We start from the raw sequence: 23,530 nt of genomic DNA, 5'->3' as shown, positions 1-23,530 counted from the left end.
GTGAGCAAGATCTGCCTCCTGCCTGTCCCATCCTATATCCCCATGGTCGCCTCTGGTGGCTGCGGAGGAGCTCACACAGTGCCATAACTGACAAACCCCCTTTTCCAAACTTGCAGCCTGCTCTGGATTCCTACAAATTATTTTAGAGTCTCAAAGCACAGCTGGCTCTGAGGCTGGTTCAGATCTCTCCCAGGGTCAAAGCTGGCTGAGATGTGAGAGCCTGGAGGCTGGTGGGACTCACAGACGCCTTTTCCTTGGGCACTGACCCTACCTTAGGCTTTGTCTTCTCTACTTTTTCCCCTCGTGGGGGGATATTTCTAAGCAGAGCATCAACCTTGAAGCACTCAGATCCCAGGGCAGGGCACACTGGGGCTTTCTTGCTATGTCTGTCTTTCCCACTGCTTCCAGTAAGGAAATGAGTGCCTGGGGCTCTTGGTGTCCTGGTGGGTGAACAGCCCCCAGTCTCAGCACTCATAGCTTGGGCAGAGGATTCATTTTGCAAGCCAGTCCGGGATCCTCACTGCAGGACTCCCACACATGGAACAGATTAGCACAGCAGGTATTTCCTCCCTGGGCATGAAATTTCATCAGTGTTTTTTAAGCTGTTCCGGTAAGCACTTGGGGTGAGCTGGGCCTGAGCTCCTCCTGCACTAAAATTGCATTTGTGCTGTGTGATGCAGTTGCTGTGGGGCTCTCCCTTGGTGCTGGGGTTACCAGAGGCCTTGCACGGACGGACATTACTCCTGACATTGGCAACCCTTCCCAACTCGGGAAGCATGTTGTGCTTCCTATTACTGAGCATCAAATCCCAGCTGCAGAGCCCAGCCGAGCCGCCTCACCGAGGTATGCGCCGTGGTTCTTCAGCTCCTCAGGAAACTCCTGCAGGTAGGACTCACGCAGTGGGATCACCTTCCCACTGCTGGTCTCCTTCAGCACGGCCCCATTCCAGTCGTAGGCACCCACAGCACCCAGCAGGATCCCATCCTGCAGAGATGGCACGGTCAGCACAGCACGCAGGAGGTTCGCACTGCATCTCATTTGGTTGCCTTTTATTTTTAAAGCCTCTTGCCATGCTATTTCTTGCGTATCAGAGACAATTCTCCCACTTGTTACTTGTATGAGTGAAGGTGACCCACGAGCGAGGGGCTCAGTGATTCTATGATTCCATGACCCAAGGGGGCTGGTTTTGCGAGATCCCTAAACACCCAGTTTCTAGGCTATCATAGAAGCATTGAGGCTGGAATAGACCTCCAAGATCCCCAACCCATCCCCCTGTGCCCACTTCCCTGAGTGCCACAGCCCCACAGCTCTGAAACACCCCCAGGAGCAGCGATCCCAGCACTGCCTGTGCAGCCTGTGCTGATGCAGCACCCACCGATCCCCTTCGCAGCCCTTTTCCCCAGCTGTAAATACCCACAGGTATTTACAGGAGCAAAGTGGTTTTACCCTCTTACCTCCACAATGTGTGATGAGAATCCAGTCTGGGACATCTCCAGTCCAAAGGAGATTTCGTTCTTGTTGGTTCCTTAAGAAGGAAAAGAAGGGATTTAATGCAAAATTCCCCTGCAGGGGATGATATTGGTTTGGATGGGATGAAAGCACCTCCACCCTGCTGAGCACAGATGACCTCAGCTGGCACAAATGTCCCTCAATCACCACAATTACACACACTTGTGCTGCTAATGAGCGACTGAATAAATACAGAATAAATAGTGTGAGCACTGCCTCTGTGCAGCTGCTTTGTTTCATAGCTGCAAATTACAGGATTACATAAAAAAAAAAAAAAAAAAAAAAAAAAAAAAAGTGTGGATTCAAAGGGTTTTGTTTTGTTGCAACTGGATGCAATTCCTCAGCCAGTGAGATATTGTGTCATGGAGGAGCACTGGGCTGGCTGAGACAGCTGGTAGGGAGGTTAGGAACTGTTTGACCAAAATTCCCCCAAATCCTCTTTCTTTTATATTCAGTGAAAGCCTTCCATCTTCAGTTTCGATGGCCTGTCCCAGCATGCCCTTTCCTTATGAAATGGAGATAAATTCAGTGGCGAAAACCAAAAAGCTCACCCCTGTTTGCTCAACCTAGGGCATTCTAGGGCGTGAGCATCGAGCGGAGGCGCCACATCTGTGCTCTGTGGCCATTCTAGCTCCTGTTGACTGGGTTGGAATCTGGGGAGGGCAGGGAAGACATTGCTCACCTTCCAGGCTGAAAATCCTTTCCCCCAGGGCGTCCACGATGTCTTTGAGCGCCGCTTCGTCCGTGACATTGAAGAAGTGTTTGTCATCAGGGTCACTCGCTATGAATTTAATTTCATTCAGAAAGGCTTCGGGATTGATTCCTCTTCTGTTATAATAACCCAGCACCTGGGGTGGAGGTAGGGATGTGAAGATCAGGTCTTTTCATGCTACAGACACAGCTGTCCCGAAGCAGCCCAGTACTCACAGCCACCGCGTATCTGGTGACGTTGTCTTTCTCGCTGTCCTCAATCACCTTCTCCAGATCTGGGCTGTCGTGCGACTCTCCATCTGTGATTACAATCATTACTCTCTTTGCCCCTTTCCGGCCACCTTTCTGAAATGCTTCCGAGCTGCAATTGAAGAGATGCCCTGGGCTGCTCAGAGTCACCGCAGGGGTCACAGCCACCCCAGCGCGTCCCCTGCATCCCGGCTGCGTCCCTGTGCCCACACTCTGCAGACTGCAGGGAGAGATGGAGCGCGACGAGGGAGAGAAGGGAAGAAGACACTGAGTTTAAGCTCACGGGAATGAAGGTGAACGTGAGGGATTTTTACCGTGCAAACTCTATCCCATAGGCAGTCCTGGTCTCTGTCCCTCCTCTTTGCTCTATGTGGCTGGCAGCTGCTACCACGTCTTTTACAGACCTGTAGTCATTCAGATGGAACTCGTGGACCACGTCTTCTCCGTACTGAACAACTCCAACCTAGAGAGCACGGACAGGTCACAACACAGCTTGCTGCATAGTGGGGCACAGCAACCTGAGGGATGATTTCCCAGCCCCACACAGTGGCAGATCTATGGCGTGTTCACGTTGCATAGGCTGGGAACAGCAACCCAAGCAAAAGTTGGGCCAAGAAAAAAGGGAAAAGGAAAATAGTAAAAAATCAAGGGGTATTTTGCCAGGTTTTGAGGCTAGCAGTGACAACCGAAATGTTGGATCTGAGATTGTTTGGAGTTTTGCTCAGCTACAGAAGAGAAAGCCATTCAGAACATTGACACAGCAGTTCACTGCTCATTGTGCTCCATTAGTGGAGGCAGCAGCTGAGCATCCACAGCCCCGCTGGGACCCAACCTCCCCAGCAGCCTGCAGCCACCCTCAACATCTCTATTTGCTCCAGTTTTCTCCCTATGGGACCATTGATAATGCTCAATTTTGTTTCCATTTTCTGCCTGCTATTGCCCACTCTGGGTATATAGGTGTGGGATGATGCAGCCGTGCTGTGATCCAGTGCAGAACCGCATCATCTCCAGATAAGACCCACTGGGGGTTATCTGTGCAAAGTGCTGAGGAATCAGGAGTGGTCATAACACCTCTCTCCTCCCTTTCCTTATCACAGAGCTGTGCAAAATCCCTGCACAAATAATTGCACAATTGCATATGCCCAGGGCAGTGCTCCTACATTTCCATATGATTTCATCCTCCCCGTGCCTGGTCAGCTGTGCTCCCCATAGCTCCTTTAGGGACATTAATGTGAGCATTATTTCCATGGGCTCAGCATCACGACGCATGCATCCAACGCTCAGTGCCAGATTACAGCATTTTGTCCAAGCAGAGACTTTGCACAAAGCCACAACACAGCAGCATATCAGGGCTTACTTGGATCTGGCCGGGCCCGATGTAAAATTTTTTCAAGATGTTGATCAGGAAGTGCTGAACTTCAACCCAGGGGTATATGCTGTTTGATCCATCCAGAACAATGATTATGTCCATGTACGTCTGGCATCCTGTGAAGGATACGCAGCGCGGCATTGAAAGGCCTTGGCAGCCCTTGAGAAGTGGGGATTTACGGCCCCATTCCTCACCATCAGGTACTGATGATTTGTTTGAAAAAAAAACATCTTACTTCAATCCTTCATAAAGCCCTTCTGGGTGTATTCACTCCAACAGGGCATAAAGAAGCCACATGCATCCTCCCTGCCAATAGCAGTCTGAATAAGAATAACATCCCACAGTGTATTTTCTAGTTCAGATTTGGCCCTCTGTTCTGTATCACACAGTCCTCTTTATAAAACACCCATTTGCAATGAGAGCAAGAAGCATCTGATCATAACGAGGGAAGCAACACCTGAAATTTGGTGCTGGGATCCACCCTACTCCTCCACCACCCAAATCTCCCCTTTTTTTTCTTATGCCAGGCTGAGGAAAAGGAGCGTTTGCAGAGCTGAGACCCTGGGACAGCCTTCTGCAATTTCCCACCACCCACAGGAAAGCCAGGAAGCTTGTTTAATATCTCAGAATCAAATCATGCCCCTGAATCTACAAATTGGGGCCAGGTTATTTAGCTTCCAGTCAATGAGCTCTTTGTTTTGTGTGGCCAAGTGCTGAATTCTTTCCCTATTTTGCCTTCTGAGCTGCGCTGATAAAATATTCTGGATGCTTTTTCATTCTGCTTTTGGAAGAATAAGGTATTTTTGTCTTCCCCGGGTGTCAGTCAGAAGGAAAATGTTTACCAGATGTCTGTGCTCGTAACCCCCTTTGAATCACTGCCCTGCAATAATTTCCTTTGCTATCTCGCCTTCTCTCAAGCACCAACAGAGCTTTGTTTGCTCAGTGGTATCGAAGTGCTCAGGGAGCACAAAGTTATGCTAGCTTCAAGCATAGGATCACAGTAGAATTGTAGGGGTTGGAAGGGACCTCTAGAGAACATCAAGTCCCAAACCCACACAGGGAGGGTTAGAGGGCACACAAGAGTTTCTCCTACTTTGCAACGCTGGGGCCACCGTCTTGGCAAATCGGAAGTTGGCGTTGACACGGGAGCACATCCCAGTGGTGTAGTAGGAGCTGCCACACTCGTGGGACCAGAGAGGGCTGCAGGCCTGGGGGAACAGGAGACAGCATCAGGGATGGTCCTGGGAATGGCACTTTTTCATTGTGTGGGAAAGCAGGAGATCAGAACATCACTTGGAGCATCACCATAACCACCAGCATCACCACCATGCAGAGTTGCAGCTGCCTGCCACCCAGATCCTGAACGACCAACAGGGCATGCTGGGAGCTGGAAAAGCATTTGCACACGTGCAAATCTTTGTAAACATGCATATAAATATGTGCACAAGCCTATCTGCATGCGTTCATGCACGTGCATAGCAGAGAGTCCCCCCACTCTCACCAGGAAGCTGCTGTCCTTGGGGTTGGTGGCCAGGCTCAGCCCCAGGCGCATGTTGTCCTTGCGCTCAGACACATTGGACAGAGTGACTCTTCCTTTGGAGAGAGGACACGGTTAGCTGCTGCCTGCCTGCATGGAGCATCCCTGCCATGAGAGCCAGGGACAGGGAGAGCTGCAGAGTTTGTGCTTTCCCTTTTGTTTTTGAAGCAGATTGTCAAGATAAGGTGTTTTTGTTTGTTTTTTTTTTCCTGCTTGCCATAACAAATAAAGAGAAACGTCTTCTGGGAATGAAACTGTGAGTCACAGACTCTTACGTAGGAAGTCCTTAGGAGAGAAACCCCTCTGAGCAGCTCTAGCATCTCATCCTTTAATGTTGGGCCAGCATGCATTTATATTTGTGCCTTTCTTTCATTTCCCATGTCACAGTCCAGAAACCAGGAACGGCCCATGGGGCAACCCTTTATTTTGGTTAACATGAATAGCACTTAGCTTTGACAAAAACACTGTCTAACCCTTTCATTCCCCCAGTGCAGCTTTACGAGCTCGTCCAAACAACCTCCACCCAAGCTGAGGATATTAACCCTCACTGATGCCCACTGACCTGGGCTGGGAACCCAGGCAGGGCCGATGGGGCTGATGGAGAAAAGGGAGACAACAGGAACGATGAGGATGATGGGGAAAGTGGGACCAATGGGGATGATGAGCACAAAGGAGGTAATGGGGACAATGAGAATGTTGGGGAAAACGGGAATGATGGGCATGATGGAGACAATGGGGCGATGCTCCTGCCAGCCTTGCTGGCTCCTGTGGCAGCCAACAGTTGTCCTTCTGTTGGCCATGCAGGAATGCCTGGTGTCACTGCAGGGCAGCCCTGGGCTTGCTTTTACTCAGGTAGCCTCAGTGCTAAGTAGTCAAAATAATAAAAATAGAGGGTGCTCTCTGAACTGATTTTTTTTTTTCACTTGAAACTTGTTTCCAATGGAAAAAGCTTGCTTTTTAGCAAAATTCAGATTTACACGAGAGATTTATTCACTGGAAAAATCTTGAAGTTCTCATGAAACAAAACAAATAATAATAATAATAAGAAGAAACCACAATGTTTTCCAACTAAACCCTATTTGCTTCCAATCAATCAAGCACTGTGGATGAGCCAAAGATCCTTCTCTCTTATCAGCTCTGGTAGGAACCCATAACAGTTCAGATGAATAATGATGATAAATAAAGTGCAAACTCCTGCTCTGCTGTGAAACCACCCGAGAATTTGCCCCTAAGCCCCAGAGATGTTTCTCAAGACCCTGGGAAAGTCCCAGGCTCTCACATTCCCACTGACATGGGGCAATATGGGGAACTCATCCCCCAGCCTGGGACATCCTGCTCTTTGCTGGTGTGTGAGGTGGTCGTTACCCACTGCTGACTTTCTCCTGACCGAATGAATCAAACAATTTAAGCTCTATTAACTAAATGTAACTATTTAACTCCATCCTGACTCGCTTCATTCTATCCCATTGGTGCTTAAAGCTCATGGCCAGGAGTCACACAAACACCTGAAATAATGACCCAGCACCCCTCGTGCCCTGGGATGCAGTACCTAGGTTGAGTTTGGTGCAGTTGCTGTGAGCGTCGCTGGTCAATGGGCACTTGTAGACATCTCCTGTCTTCTGCTGCCCATTGGTCTCATAGGGGGCCCCCACAACCAGCCTGCAAAAAAAGGCACCTGTCAGTGTCTCAGGGCTGACTTTTTGTCAGAAAAATGGAAAGAAAAAAACAAACAAAGAAATCCTTCCCTGCGAGGATGTGGTCAAAATATTTTCATCTGTTGGCTCTTGCAAAATCAGACCCAGACCCCATCAGTCCCATGCAAACCTACAAACTGGCCGTGTGCCTTAGTGCTGCTGGGAAGCACTGCCTGATACCCAAAGGAAAAGGTAACTGTGACTCACATTGAGGTGCATGGGGAATATTCTCCACTAAAAAGGTAAAAAAAGTGAATTTTCCAGAGGTTTGCTCCACGCTGGGGTTGCTCACTTATGATCAGCCCACAGTGGTCCCGGTGGTAACCAGCTCAGGGGCAGGCAAGGATGCTGGGCATCCATCTGTACACTGAAATAAGCAGAGGTTTATCAGCTGACAGAAACACATAGTGTCAGAAAGGCTGTGGGATTCGTCTGGGACATTGCAGGCATTTTTCTCACTTTCTTGTGGACTTGACCAGACTGGAACAAAGCAGCAAACCGAAGGAGGAGAAGAGCAGGACCTGAGGAATTCATCCCTTTTTTTTTCCAGGCCAGTTCAAAAATAACCTGAACCACGGGTTTCTGGCACCTTCTGCTCCCAGCGTGTTAGCCCAAAATAAATCTAGTCCACTGCATTTTGTTTTCAGAACCCATCGGTGGATGCAGCCATCCCCATCCAGATTGCTGAACACACAGGACCTCTTTTGTTCTGAGCTGCTCTACACAACAGCTGGCAAAGCCACTGTTTTCCAGCACAGATGTTCCCAGTTAGGCCAGATTCGGTAATTTTTTTTAAACACTGCCTCTACAAAGACAGTAAGCAATCATTCTTTTATTCCATCACTATTAAATGGGATTGCTCACCAACCGAAAACCTTCAAAATCTAAGAAGTATTTAAGGATTCCCACGGAAATACTTCCTGTCTTACAGCTTCGCTGCTAACGAGGAGATTAATTAGGATAAAATAACAACCATCTGGAACCACGCTCAATGGCATCCAGAGGTTGTGTACCTTCTCCTGGACATGTAGGAGGAGTTTGCTCGTGTCTCTCTGCTTCTAGCCCGCACATTATTATGGTCAGAAAAAGAGAAGGCAACAAATGTGAAATGCGAAAAGATGTTGCAGGGGAAGACAGAAAAGATGAGAAGAAGTCAATGTTGAGGCATCCCAAAGGATGATCCTCATTTGTTTGCTCTTCGTTACCCAAGAACTGAACACAGATGGGATTTAACAGGAACTTGGAGCACCTTCACCTTGGTGGCTCCCTGTGCAGTGTGTCCAGGATCCCTCTGGGACTGCAGGATATGTGCTCCCCAGCCCAAGAATTACCCTCCCCATGGGAAAATCCAACCTGGGCATCTCCCGCTAATTAATACTCCCATATCACCATTATCACATTATCTGTTAATTAATAATCACCAGCATTCGACAGCAACCTGTAAAGCAAGAGACAGCGGTGATGGCAGGGCAGCCCATCCCACCCATTCCCCAGCCCTACATCACGCCTGCAGGCTCAAAGAAAGCCCAAATACTTACAGCCACTGCCCTAAATGTAGCGGAAACGCACGCAGGGGTTGAGAAGCTCACCAAAACAGATTTTTTGCCTTCCCAAGACAATGGCATTGTTTTCCCTCTCGGGTTAAATAGAAGTGATTAATTAGCCAAAGCTGTCAAACTCCCGTGGAAACTTGGCAGCTCAGGAGAAGGCTTCTGCAGCTGTTGGGAAGGTGATGGCGCAGGCTGTGGGATCAGGGGAATGTCTCCCCAAGGCAGTGATGCCAGCTTGCAGGTTACCAACCCCTCCCTTCATCTTGCTTTGTAAACTTGTGGTCTAAACAGTTCTTTTTTTTTCTCCATAAATAAAGAAAATAATGACAAAACTTCCTAAAATGCCCTATCTCAAATGACTCGGATCCAATGAGGGCACCTTGCTATCCCTTCCCATGTGCAACCCTGGGTCACCTCAAATCCTCCCCTAGCACTCCCAGTGTTCCTAAGCAAGCAAAGCCCTCTGCAAAGCCCAGAGCAGCAGCCTTGCATCATGCTTTGGCTAATAAAGGAAGATTTAAGAGCAAACAAGAACCAAACGACGCCTCCCTCGCCTTCCTTTTCATGCGGTCCTTATGGAGAAAACAAAAGCAAAAAAAAAAAAGGAATTTAATGTGAAGCGCATAAACCGCTCAGAGCAACATGACTGAGGACATATTTCTAACATTCTTCCCTGGGAAAAAAGCTGAAAACAGCGATGTTGGTGGAAATGCCCACGTTGTGTCTTCTCAGACGATGCAGTAAGAATTGAATTTCTGGATCTGTGCTTTGATCAGACCATTAAACCCACGCTCTGTCCTGCTTCGTGGTCTTGCACGAGCCACGGCTGCAAACCATGCAAGGCTCACATCAAACACCAAAACAATGCAAATCTGAGCATTCAAGGAGGAATTTTTTGTTGTTGTTGCTGGGTTTTTGTTTTGGTGGTTTTTTTTTGCACTGTTTCAAACGGTTTCATTGCATGGGAACATGGGTGGTAGCACAAAACCTGAAAGACAGCAGCACTGCGGTGTCTGGAACAACTGGAGTCCCAGCTGCTCGGTGCCAAACCATGCTTCTCTTTTTTCTCCCCTTAGCCAAACTACCTAGTGTAATTTCCTGCACCACAGACATTAATTCATGCAGGTTATCTCAGTAATGAACCCAGGAAGCAATGCTTGGCTGGAGCACACCTCCCAAAAGCCATTCAGCTGTGATTTGAAGGTGTTGAGGGTTGGAGAACCCATTCTTCCAATGGAGAATGTGTCGCAGAGCTCATCCCTTTCACCTCTCTCCAGGCAGAAGTGTGATCGCTGCTGGTGCTTTGCACCTCAAATTAAGGATGCCTGGGAGCCCCCTGTGACCTTCTGACTTAAGGGAGTGACTCCCCACACAGCATAGAGAGGTTGCAAAGCTCATTCCAAGCCCCCCAGGACGTTTTGATTAAATGGAAAGAAGTCGGGAAAAGAAGGTATGTGTCACTGGTGATCTGGGAATGCAGGGATTAGGAAGGAATGGAGAAGAAACTATGCTTTTCACAGGATTTTTCAATCAATGGGACACTTAATCTCCTGCAAGGCAAATTCACTTGTACTTAATTTATTCAAGATGGGATTGGATGAAGAAGTTATTAAAGGGGTTCGGGAAAGGGAGAGTTCAGCAGTGGAAAACTTTCAGTTGGTTTGTGGCAGCTTGGACTGGACACAGGAGGGGAAGGGACTTTGAGATATTTTTCTCTGTGCTGGCCCTCTCACTGCAAAATGAAAGATAAACACATCTGCAGTCCAACCAGCTGCTCAGGTTGATCTGGGAGGGGATGCTCCTCAATACCCAGCACAGCTCCATGCGCATCCCATAGCCCTGCCACCTCCACCCATTGTAGCCTTGCCATGGGAAGGGGCCTCCAACAGGACGTGGGGCCAAAGACCAAGCCATGCAGCCGTCCTTTGTGCCACAGCAATCCCGTAGACATTGCAAGAAGCAAAATGAGCAGAGTTCTCCCTAAAATAGTGTACGATGGGTGTGTTGCAGAACACGGCTGAGGAACTCGCAGAATACTGTGGTCAGAAATAATGATACTTTCTTGTTTTTCCTGGTGTAATTTTTTCCTTTCACGCAGGGCTATGGCAACCCAGGAGTGTTTACAGGCAAGGCCCCTGGGCTGCGGGTTTCCACCATGATGTTTGGGGTGGCTGGTTGGGGCATCAGGCACCACGTCCATCCTGACCCCAGCACTGATTTCTACTGGAAGTTTCCAAAGCAAACCCTGATCTCTGACACTGGCTCTCACTGGCTGCCTCTCGCTTTCCCTAATTGCCCATTATCACCAGAAAACAATGCTCTTGGGGGTTCCCAAACCACCATTAGGTCACTGGCTCCATCCTGCTGCTGTGCAGCGCTCTGAGACCACCCAATCCTAAACATCAAAGAAATGACCACAAAAGCCTTTTTATGGTCAAGCAATATGGGATAGGAGGGAATAACACCATCTCCATTCATAAAGATCTGCTGCACGGTATCTATAGCTCCACTTTTCCTCCCAGATTTGAGGTAGGCTGAAAGAATGCGCCCATGAGCACTGCAGGAGGACTTCCTCCTCCCTTCTGCAAGACCTGCCACAAGGATCACAAGGGACTGTTTTTCAGCTGAACCAAAGGCTTTCAAAATAATAATAATAATTATTATTATTATTATAATAAATACAAATGGTAGGACATAAACTTGTGATTGATGCCATCCATCTCTAGAGCTGGTGAGAACCAGTCGAAAGATTTTCTCCAAGGATGTCTAACATACCATGTCCTCCATGGAGCCCTGGGGCAGCCCTGAGGAGCCTGGTGACGCTACCAGCAGAGCCCTGGGGTTTCTCACAGTTAAAGCCCACTGAACACAGGCGTAGATTGGGGCTGCAGTGCATCCCCCATTCCCGGCACGGTGGGAGGGAGCGCCAGGAGCAGACGTTTCCCCGCGCCGAAGGAATGCTCTGCAGCTATGTACCCTTTCACCAAAATAATCCCAGCACTCGGGTACTGGCCAAACCACAGGAGAGTTGCAGCCAAGAAAGCCTCGCAGTAGTAGGGAAATAGCAAACCCTTTAACTGTTTTTCCAGATCAGCACAATTACAGCTTTAAATCCACCGAGCAGACTTTTCTCTCCTCTCCCTCCTCCTTTTTCCCTCACGAGTGCTCAGACTGGAAACGTCACGTCTGTTGCTGGGGCTGCTCTCTGTGGGCACTGGGGGGGGTTCATCCCCAGAGGCCCTTCTGCTGCTGTAGGTCCAAACCCCACAGCAGAGCAGAGCTTTGCAGCGCTGCATGTCACACAGGAGTCAGAGCAGCACGAGCTGCAGCAGCCGGTGATGCTCTTGGGACAACGCCACCTCGCCAGCAGCATCAGCAAAGCTCCGCTCTCAGCCTGCTTGAGAATGCTATATTTATTATTTTTATGGCTTCAGAAGGCTAATGGATGTTTATTCACAATGTTTCACTTCCACAGCCAGTTCTCCTCATGCCTCATTTTTTTGGATAGCTAGAAAACGCTCAGCACGCAAGCAGTGATGCTCCTGCTGCCCCGTGGCACAGCCACCTCCTCCCAGCCTCACATTTTTTATTTAGATGGAGAAAAGGATGTGGGTGTCTGGAATATCATGATGGAAAGCCAAGGGCGGCAGCTGGGGCTTCTGGCTAGGAGCACACTCAGATGACACACGGAGTGCCCCCAGCCCACTCACATCTCCCCACTTGCGCACACTGCCGCAGACACCTGCCTTCAGCCTTTCCCTATAAATCCCTCCCAGGTGGTGCAGTGGAAAGTCCCGTCTGGGTCAGCAGCACAGGGCTAATCTCATCAGGGTGGGCTTTGTGCGGCTGCAGCCCCAGCCCCCACCCCACATCCAGCTGGAGCCAGCAGGGGGTAATCCAGAACATCTGGCGGCAGGGCTGGGCCTGCTGCATCGCAAAGCTCCAGCTCCAGAGATGCTGAAGTGATGGAGAGCTGAGAGAAGCACTTGGGAAAGGGATCTCTAACAACATTTCCCTCTGAACTCCATGCAGTTCTGGTCCGTATTTGATATACACGTGCCTGCTGAGATTCATGGGATCATTAAGATTGGAAGAGACCTCTCAGATCTGTAAGCCCAACCCCAACTCATCCCATTGTGCTCACTGACCTCATCTCCAAGTGCCACATCTCCACGGTTCTTGGACACCTCCAGGAACAGTGACTCCACCACTGCCCTGAGCTGCCTGTGCCAATGCTCAGTTCCCCATTTCTGTGCTTGAACATCCTTACTTTTCCCAAATAAATGCACCTACAGCAACAAGCCTGTCTGGGTTCATGATATCCACACCTTGAATACTCCTAAACTGCATGGCACAGTGCAAGAAGAGGAGCAGCTCACTTCTTTGGGACATTGCCATCACCCAACCCCTAAAGCACCTCTATCAACCCCAAAATTCTGCCCACATCTCAAGGGGAAGCACTGACCCCAGTGAGTATCACAGCACTACCTGAGGCACCAGCACAGGGCTGTGGGATGCTCAGACCCACACCAGATCCACGCAGAGTTTGGTCAGCACACGCTGAGATTGCGTTGGGAACGCTGGGATGAGATTTGGGAGCCTGCTGTCATTTTTTCCATTTGCACACTTGGAGCACAGCTCACACCTCCAGCTTTGTGAAAAAGGGAGAGAAGCAGCAAGAGGGAGGTCTGGGAGGCACTGCTGCCTGCCAGCAGGGAACGTGACCCCACAAAGCAGAGAGCTCCTGGAGCAGTGCATTTCCAACTGCTTCTTCCCCCAGAGTTTAATAACCAGGATTCTTTCCTCCCAGGTTTTCCACTATCAGAGCTGTTGTCATAGCCCCACGTGCAAGCTGTCTGGATGCTACTGCAAGGAAAAGTGCCACAACTCCAAATACACCTGCAGAATTACATTTGTGTACACACACATAAATATTCCTATGCTCTCACTAACACATACATAAGCTGCTTTGCAATCCTCCTGCAGCCATCCACGATGGCCAAAAGCAGCATTAAAACAGTTCAGACTGGAGCAGAGGTGCCAAACTCCTCAGATTCCACATTCAATATTTGGCAGCTGTATGGCTGAGCGCTGTCAGAGCCGTTGCTCCTGGAGGAGCTACATTTCAGACACAGCCATTTCACTCCTCTGAGCTCCTGGGTGCTGCTTGCCTCTACTCCTGCCTTCCACTAGCCACAGTTCTGCCATATCACTCCCATTCCTTCTGCATCTGGCAGCTTTCCAGCCTGGCTGAGACTCTGCACAATGATTATCACATGGCTCTCTGTGTCCTTGGTTCATACTACAGACATTTTGTTTGTTCAGTCATTTCTCCTTTAACCAGAGTGAGTCACGATGGCTTCATTTTTAATGACGTGCACATTTAATAGACATGTTATACTATGTAATTGCCCATTCTAATACACACTGTATTTATGTATATGCCTACGCTTACCCAGGGCAGAGAACATCCATTTCTTCATGCGGTGCAGAAAAACTTTGTCATTTGTGGAGTCAGGAGTTGGACTCAGCGATCCTTATGGGTCCCTTCCAACTTGGGATTACTCTATGATTCTATGAAAATGACAGCTAAGTGCTGGCAGATGTTGACATGGGAGATGTGGGAGAAGAACATGCGAGCTGGGCTGGCTCCCTGCTACCACTGTCACAAAATTGGAGGGGATGGAAGGGACCCGTGGAGAGCACCCAGCCCAACCCCATACTAACACAGGGCCCCTACAATAGGTTGCAAATGGATGTCACTTTGTCACTGGAGGAACAGGATGGCACCTGAGTGCACACACCATCCTCACTGACTGCTCCCCGCTGAGGTTTTGGCACTTGAAGGATTAAAAGAAAAATAGAAGTAGAGCAGCAGAGGTAGGAATGTGATGGCAGAGACATTTTGTTCTGCTCCTTATCTGCTTCAAAGAACTGCAGTCTCTGATCAGCTCTTTCCTAGGCTTAGCCCCAGCCTCACATTTTTGGCAAGGTTCTGCCTCCCTTCTGGCACTGCTGGTGTAGCGAGAGCTGCACCTCCATTCACCAGTACAGCTTCTGTTTGGGTTGTGGCCTGAATGCAGAAAGTCTGTGAGAATTTAGGGCAAGAAAACGGGCTGAAAGAGCAATCCCTTTGGGCTCAGAGCAGCTGTGCTGCAGGGGCATGTGCCCCAGCATCACATGGAGCCAGACCATGCATGAGATCCTCCCAGCAAGGCAGCAGCACAGTGAGCTGCTCCCATGCTGTGCATTGAGGGAATTGCTGGAACGTCCTTTATTTACAGGAGCTGCCTCATGGCTGTGCTCACTCCCTGCTCCGGTGGCTTTGGCCATGATCAGCCCTGCTGGCAGGTTGCCCAAAATTCCTTATCCTTCCAAGAAAGCCTTGCTTTGGGTAAATAGCCATGTTCTCAAGCACGGAAAGGGTGAAGGAATTCCTGGTTTAAGTTCAAGTGCAAGTTGGACAGCAGGGAAAGAGTCCTGAGAATGGAAAGGGTCCCCAATGCCATGTGAAAACCTGCTCATGGACCACTGGGGTGTACCAATAGGGATGCTCCAGTGCTAGGCATGACCATATTTTGGAGGAGACCCAGCCATGAACTCTCTGGGGGCTACATCACATGCTCAGAACCCAGCTCTGCCGTGGGGATGGGGTGGCATCCTGGACTGCAATACCCCATCCTCCAATACCTGAGCAAAACTCATCCCTGTGTCACCCCACACTCCTGGCTGCAGCAGGCAGCTCTGATAATTTCTGCAGACATCGCTTCTTCAGTGGAAACTCTATAACATTTTATAGATGGGATGGCCCTAACCCAAAGCCCAGATGGGTTTCCAACAAGTGCTGGAGGCTGAGCAGCCCTGGGGAGCTGTGAACCTGCCTGGAGTGGGACGAGAGCCCCTGCAGCACCTGCAAACCCTGCTCTGTGCACATAACTTGGATCCAGCACCAAACCTCGCTTAAATCTTGCATTTTCCAGTCTCAAACCTTGCTTAAGTATTGCATTTACCAGCACAAAACCTTGCTACCCTACGGAGCCTGAGCAATGCCTGCCCCAGATCGGCAGGTTGGGAGGAGCAGGAGATAGGCACATTCCCATAGGGTGTTGTAGACCCCTCCTCTCAGTACTCACTCACCACTTCTTGCCCCCAATGTCGTGCTGCTGCACTGTGTAGCCAAAATACGCATCCTTAGAGCCAGTGATGATTTTGGGCCTCTTGGTGTCGATGTTGAAGGTGTCACTGAGCCCTGGGGAGAGAAGGATCCCATTAAACACAGTGCAGAGATGGAAGAAGAAAGCACTTGTTACAGCAAGAGTGGTCAGACCCTGAAGAGGTCAACCAGAGCTGTGTGAAGCCCCATCCATGGGGATATCCCACACAGCCTGCCCCAATAAGAACACAGACGCTCTCCAGAATTGCCTCCAATCCTAACACCATTGTCCAGAATGGCAAAAAACTAGTTTGATCACATCACAGCAGCTTGGTGGCACAGCATCACCTTGACAACCTGCAATCGAAGGGAGGCTGAAACCCCAGATGCACTCACCCCACCCCTCCTGTGCAGTCACTGAAGGATGTAGATGTGAGACTGCATTCCAGCACACAGCCATCCCCATTGACCACCTCCTGCCTTCTCCAGGGGCTTTGCAGCACCAAAGAGACAACAGAGTCACATCTCACGTGCAACCAGAAGCTGATGCCACCAGGGGGATGCCAGGGAGAACAATTATGGAACAGCTTAAGGTGGAAAGGACATGTAAAGTCCATTTGGCCCCATTCCCCTGCAATGAACGGGACACCCACAGCTCCTCCAGCCTGACCTTGGGCATCTGCAGGTACAGGGCATTCATCACCTCTCTGGGCAACAAATGCCAGTGCCTCACTATCCTTATTATCAAAAAAAAAAACCCACAAAAACACAAAACCTTTTCTTATATCCAGTCAAAATCTCCCCTTTCTACAGCTGGTGTGGCTGTGCTGCAGGGAGGCACTCAGCACACCCCAGCTTGTTTGCCTCCAGGCAGCAAGTAACTGCTGGACCACTGAGCCTGCCACAAATCAAGGATCCTGGCATTGCCCATAAGGCAGCTTTAGAGGCAGCAGAAGCGTCACGTTCAGTACTCATACAGAAACAAAGGGGTTGTCAACAGGAGAGGTTGGGAAACTGCTTCCCAGGCAGGAAATTTAGGATGGAAAGTCCTTTTGTAGGTAGGAATGTTAGGATTAAACCTGATTTATTTTTTTTTTTTTTGCAGTCATAGTGACAAATTGGCAATGTTGGCTTGATAAACAGAGAAACGCAGCCTTGCCAATGGAGAGCTGAGGTAAGAAGCTTTATAATCCTACAAAAAGAAATTCTAGAAAGCAAGGGAAAAAAAAAAAAAGAGACTGGGGAGAATGAGAGCCAGCACATTTTGTGGTAGTTTGACCTGATTTAACATTGCAAAACAAATCAAAACCTCCTTCGTGTTAACCATTGCCCACTGGAGACATGCAGGAGTCGAGCAGCAGGCACAGAGCGTGGCAGAGGGACAGAAGGGCACACAGGGGGTGAGAACATCCTCCAGCTTTGCACTGAAGGAGCATTTTCTTCTGTCAGTGCAGCTGGCACGAAAGCAGAAGGTTATAGGGAGCAGGAATGGTGGGAGAAGTTGGGGACAACCATCCTATGGCTCTTTGCTCTGATGCACTGCACAGCTTTGGGCTCCTGGAGAAATAAAGAGCAACTGAGCTGTTTGCAAGAGGCAGCCTGGAGAAGAAAAAGTACTGAGAATGTAAGCACTTCATAGAACACAAAAGTCTCTGAATAGAGAGAAGCAGGGAGAAATGTGAGGTAGGCCAATTAATGCATGCATGCAGAGAGTGAAGGTGAAAAGCAGTTTCCTGTGGGGTTTGCTGCTCCAAATGATAGGCAATATGAAGGGGGAAGCCAGACTGTGAGCCGAGCTTGGATAGATTGCATTTAGGGTTGGAAAAGAGGGGAAAAAAAGGAAAGGAATGGTAAAAACATTCCCTCCCATCCTTACTGATCCCCTTGAAATCCTTGGGAGGGGTGCAGCTCTGCTGCTCTCAAGCATTCACATTTTCCCAGGATGCCTCCCCAGTGATTGAAGTATTAGAACTCAGCAGTTTGGGATCTTTTTCTCTCCATATTCAAATGTCTCCACCGAGTCCCATAGCAGGGATGGAAAGAAAGAGACCACAACAGCAGAGCTGTGCTTGGACAGCAAAAACCACCACCCACCCAAGGAGCCCAAACCCCATTCTGCAGCACTGCTAGGGCTCCAATCTGCTGCTCCTGCTCTTTGAAAGCACCCTAAGGCTCTTTTTTTTTTTTTTAACATAAATAATGTCTGTGTAGACATGAGGGACTGCAGCTAACCCTGACCCAATCCCATAGTTTAAACCCATTGGCTCCCAAAGCTGCAGAGAGATGGATGTGGGCTCTGATGGCCAGCATGCCCCGTGCTTCCAGCAGGTACCAGGCAGAAAAACAAAGCGGTCAGGAAGAAAGCTTCCAGACAATGGATGGCAACACTGCTGGTATGTGGACACAGGAGGGAAGGAATTCAGGAAAGCAGACAGATGTGGGTGCATTCGAGGTAGGAAGAAAGAAAATAAATGTGTCAAGATTTAAGCCGGCTTAAATTAATGGAAGTTTCTCTGAAAGGTTGTCAAGGAGATTTAGCAACCCAGAGAGCTCAGCCTCATTTTCTTGTCAGAAGTGACATCACTGTCATAAATATGTGACCAAAACCCACATGTTTTGCTTGTGATCGCGCCAAGGCAGGAAGCCTCAAATACCTCCTTTCCGAACTGGAACTTCTGTTGAGTTGAAACTTTTTGATTCTTGTCAGGTCAAATAATGAAAGGGGGGGGAAAATAAAGCACATTTGAGGAACAATGCTTGGGAAAAAAAGGCATCTTTGCTGCCAGAAAGAATTAAAATAAGTCCTCCTTGTGCAGCTTTGAGCCACTCCTGTGCCAGGGATGCTCTCACGGTCTCTGCACCTTCCTCCTGCCCAAATCTGTGCCTGTGCCCCCAGCTGGGTCATAGGATCATAAGCAAAGGAAGAGAGCACTAAGATCATCTAGTCCAACCATCAACCCATCATCCAACCATCAACCTATCTACATCTGGTCCCCATGAGGTGGGTGAAGGTTTTGCCATGGTGCCCCAAGCTAAGAAGTTGGTGGCTGCTGCTCGTTGTTTTGCTGCAACCTGTCAATTTGAGGAGATCAGAGCCGAGCAGAGGAGCTGCTAGAATAAATTCATTCTTACTTTGAGGGCACCCCCAAAGCTAGTGCTGTCACAGCTTAGGACAAGGTGGAAGCATAGGGTGAAGACCAACCTCTGGGCTCCTTAGCCCAAGAGCTGTCCTTGCACCATTCCCTTTCCTTATTGCCCAAACCCATGCAGGAAAGACAACCTCCATAGTGTGGGACTGCACACACAAGACACTGCCACTGAACCACTGTGACCCACACCACCCCAGTGCGTCCAGGGCAGCCAGCCAGGCTCCCATGACGAGATTCCCATTGCCACATGGGCTTTGGTGGCATCAGACACTGCTCTGCAATCCATCTGTCACACATACTGTTTACTCTTACGCTCTGGATCGGCTTAGAGAAGACTTTGAGGTTGATATGGAGTATTTGGGCAAAAGCTAGCAGGCTCCAAGGAGAAACAGGGCAGACCACATGTTCCTATGCCTCCCTCCAGCCTCAGCCTCTATCAAACTCCGCAGAATGAAACACTGAAAGCACCAAATTCTTATCCAGGTCTCTATCTCAAAGCCAGCATTTGTCATCAGTTATTAGGAAACAAACAGAGCTCGGTGGCTGCCACAGCTGCAGATAGAGAGCCAGGGAATACTGGGGATGAACAGAAGATCAGTCATCACAGACGCATGTGTTGTAACATTCCTGGTTACCCACAAAACATCTCACAAACAGCCCTGGGGCACTAGCTACAGCAGTACCTTGTGCTTCCACAGTTCAGCTTTCTGGCCCCCCAAAAGCAGGGGAGGAGCTGTGTGGCTGCATTAATTGCAGCAGACCATGTTTAACAGCATTGAGGAACACACTGATTATTCATTTGCAATGTGTTCACCAGGAATAACACAACTAGCCATGGGGGATGAATATCAGCTGCTCTCCAAATGCTCCTTTCCCAGGGGAGCTGCCTAGGGAGCAACGGGGGGCTCATCATAAGGCTCTGGCATGGAGATTGACTTCCCACATTCAAGTTGCCCACTGACTTCCAGTGGCCAAACCTTGGCTGTTGGATGGAGGACTCAAGGTGTGGGACATTCTAGCCCTGATCTTTGGGTTCTGCAGCCACACAGCATTTAGTTCCCATCAGCAAAGCCTTAGGCACAACTGCTGGAGGTCCCCTGTGACCCCACCTGGACCCTCCCAAATATGTCCCATAAGGCAAACACGAGAGTTTTACCATTTGGTGACCCTTTGGTGAAGGGATGAGCTGACTTGCCTTCTCTGAACAAGGAAACTAATGCAAGAAAACAAACGCATGCTGTGAAATTACAGAAATTACTGCATCTAAGGATGACTTCCTGAAGAAATCTATCTTCATATCTGCTCAGACACCAAGTCCCCATGGTGTAAGTATCACCTCCCTTGCAACACAGCCTATGCCTGGAGGATTTATTGCAGCAAGCCCTCGGCCTGGATTTTAGCTATTTGTCCACAGGATGTATGGCACTGGTGGCCCCTGGGCACCATGATGCCCCCAGTACTGAGTAACCCCCGAAGGATGCCCCATGCCCACCAGCACCAGGGACACAGCGGTGTCTCAGGGCCTCCCAGCCCAGGGGAGTGCCTTGCAGACCAACAGAACACTCAGTGGCTGCCTGCACAGCAAAGGGACAGTTCCCAACAGCGCACATCCCAGCTCAGTGCCCTCGCATGGCACAGACTTGCTTTGAGTTAGTCCTCAGCAAAATACAGTGAAATACAGCCACGAAGCATTGGGTCTGGCTGGGCTCAGAGACCACCACATCGCGATGGGAGCAGCGTTAACCCTTCCTGCATCTCTGTCACCCCCAGCAGCAGCACCATCCCCCCTCAGTCACCATACAAAGATACCCATGAGCAGAAACCTCAACCCGAGGGCTGATTTTCATTCAGCCCAAAGCAGAAACACAGATTTACCACAGCCCTGAGCTCACTCTATAATAGCTCTACGAGCAGCAGCTCTTTAAGAGGAGTTCACTGAGGGACTCTGTTGCCCACGTAAGCACGGCCGGCCGCAGCGCTCTGCCCCGCAGCTCCACGCAGGCAGCCCCGCGCCCTCCGCCATGCGAGCCATGCACACATGGTCCCCATTAGGCACAGAAAAGCAGCCCCGCCGCGGCTGGCTTGAAATCATCCAGCACCAGCGCTATTAGCAAGGAGAAAAACAAAAGGAAAACAAAAAAGAAAGTGTTGGCTTGCTTTCCATTGGGATGTTTAGAAATGTTTACAGTGGCATTAGCTCTCGGTGCTGCCGGGGATGCGCGGCCGCCGGCGGTGCTCCTGGTAGTGGGAGCGAGCTCTGTTCTTCACTTTGAAGCTGAGCAGCCCCAGCCTGGGCTGTGTGCAGGAAGCTGCCAGCTGCAACCACAGCAGGACGGAGCCTCCTGCAAGCGGGCAGCAATGGGCTGAGCTCTGCCCCATCCTAGCCAAGCAGGGCTGCAGGAGCACATCCATAAGCGAGACACAGACCTAAAGATCTTCTTCACTTCTTTAATCCCAGGCACTTCTCTTCTGCATAGCAACTTCGCACACAACAGGGTAAGTTACATTATAAGCTAGATGAAGGATGCAAAAATTAACCCAAGGTAAAAAGGTCCTGTTGTCTAGGGGACTTATTTCTCCTCTGTTCTACACTCCAGAAAGCTGCTTGACTAATCCCACTCGTGCTCACAGCCCGGATGGGGAAGCACTCCAATCCTTTTAACTAACTCTCTGCTTGCCTCCAAGGCACCCGGCTCCCTCCCTCCTGCTCCAACAGCCCCATCAAAGCTGGGCTTTCCCAAACACCTTCCTTCCCTCTGCTTAAGCCAGCAGGAGTTCTTTTCCCAGACACAGGGGAGCGGGCTCTTACCGGGCAGGAGGCAGAGGGAGCAGGCGAGGAGCATCCTGCTGGGAAGGTCCATGGGAGCACCAGGGGCTCCCCGGCCCCACGCATCTGCCGGAGACACCCAGCCAGAGTGGTAGCCCTGCTCAGAAAGCCCTTTTCTTATCCCCAGCCTTCCCCTGCTCCCTGACAGCAGACGAGCATTGGGAGGGAGTGGGAGGGACGAGTGAGGCTTGGAGGAGGTACAGCAGGAGAGGGGACAGCCTGCACACGGCCACGGCACCCTTTAGGGATCGGGTCAGGGCTGGGGCTGTGTTGGATGGGATTTGCGTTCCCATGGCATGCTTCTAGGATCCCCGTGCCTCAATGGGACTGGTGGCAAAAAGTCTGCATGGGGCCACTGTTGATGGTGGTGTCAGCACTGTTGTGCTGTCACCCCATTTCAGGCACTACATCCACTGGGGGATGGGAGCAAAGCAGCAGTGCACCAAGGAGCACCTCCTGGGCTGTTCCCAGGCACTATGGAGTGCTTTGACTCTGCATGTCCCTTGGGTTGGCTTCCCTGAGAATTGTCATTAACAGCCCTGACACCTCCAGGTGGACTCGACAGCCCAAAACATACTACACAACATCTTCTGGGTGATATTTCCTCCCTCCCCAGATCTGGGAGCGACCTGTGGAGGATGCACTCAGCGCTGCAGGTTTAATTTCAGACCCCAAAGTCCCCTCCAAACCTTTCTTCCAATCCCAATCAAAGGGAGTTGCTACCTGCACAGACCACGCTCCACCAGACCAAGGTGTGCCCAACACTTCTCTTACCACCCAGCTGATAGGGAAGATCTGAAACAGCTTCAACCAGCAGCATCCCTGCCTGCCAACTCTCTGGCAGACAGCCTGGGGGCTGCAGAAGTAGTTCCTCAAGATACTCCTCTAGAAGCAAGGGAGTGCCTAGGAGAAGCAGTTCCTTTTCCTACTCCCCCTTCCATCCCACATATATATACATTCTGGGGCACCAGGGGGAGAGGACACATGTCTGGAACAGAGATCAAAGCAGTAGTGGGATCCAAACTGTCTCAGAAACGCAAATGCTCTGAGCTTGTTTGCACTGCACCCCTTCCCACAGCAAAATGCTGTTGGACAAAATCAAACGTTTTCAGCTCTTAACCATGCCTGCCAGCTGTCCCCCCCATACCTTAATCTGAAAGGAAAAAAAAAAACCAGAACTTCAGGGGGCAGCAAGAGATGAAGGGAGCAGAGTGCAGGGTTGGTCTGGTGAAAGTTAAGGGTTTTTAGGGAGCAGAGCGTAACGCTAAAAATCTCCATCAATAAGCAGAGATCTCCAACACAAGCACAGAGCGATCCCTGCTTCTCCCAGGCACAAATGCCATTCTCCAGGGCGTCAGAAACAGCACAGGACATTTCCCTGCTCACGAGCCTCGTGTTTCACACAGCACCAGGGATGCCCCAGGACGTGCAGCCCAGCAGAGGTGCTGCAGCATCTCCTGACCCAGCAGCACTGCTGCTCATCCCCAAAGCATGGTTACAGAGCTGAACCTGGGATTTTACCCTCCAACCTGCACTGAGCTGGGGAAGCTTTCTCCTTCAGCCCTGCTCTGTTCCATCAGCTGTCCACCAGCAGCTTGCACATCTCCTGGGGTCTCTCATTAGCTTGAGTTGGAGCCATTTGCGGCACATCACTGCGTCTCAGTGCTGCTTCCCCAGCACAAGTGCCGAGGGTTCAAGGAGAAGAGCTGTGCTAACACTGATGTCATGCTCCCAAAATGTAAACAGCTGTCTGTGGAAGGGCTAGATGGGAAAACACAAACA

The 23,530-nt window shown here is 50.0% G+C and overlaps 1 protein-coding gene across 1 annotated transcript in view; it reads right to left on the bottom strand.

Annotated features, from left to right (window-relative positions):
- ITGA11 (integrin subunit alpha 11) overlaps nt 1-21,782 on the bottom strand; it is a gene marked incomplete at both ends in the record, with an annotated part of 31,948 nt that extends 10,166 nt beyond the window's left edge. Inside the window, 11 exons of the mRNA XM_079541062.1 lie at nt 840-984; nt 1,455-1,525; nt 2,192-2,357; nt 2,437-2,581; nt 2,784-2,932; nt 3,827-3,954; nt 4,932-5,046; nt 5,340-5,431; nt 6,925-7,034; nt 15,757-15,868; nt 21,731-21,782. Coding sequence (XP_079397188.1) covers nt 840-984; nt 1,455-1,525; nt 2,192-2,357; nt 2,437-2,581; nt 2,784-2,932; nt 3,827-3,954; nt 4,932-5,046; nt 5,340-5,431; nt 6,925-7,034; nt 15,757-15,868; nt 21,731-21,782 — 1,285 coding nt within the window. The remainder of the gene's footprint in view (nt 1-839; nt 985-1,454; nt 1,526-2,191; nt 2,358-2,436; nt 2,582-2,783; nt 2,933-3,826; nt 3,955-4,931; nt 5,047-5,339; nt 5,432-6,924; nt 7,035-15,756; nt 15,869-21,730) is intronic.
- Between the last annotated feature and the right edge of the window lie 1,748 nt (nt 21,783-23,530).

This window comes from Tetrao urogallus (assembly GCF_951394365.1).
Source record: "Tetrao urogallus genome assembly, chromosome: 11".
Classification (NCBI taxonomy): Eukaryota; Metazoa; Chordata; class Aves; order Galliformes; family Phasianidae; genus Tetrao; species Tetrao urogallus.
Note: the sequence above shows the minus strand (reverse complement) of the source record. Positions and strands in the feature narration are given on the sequence as shown.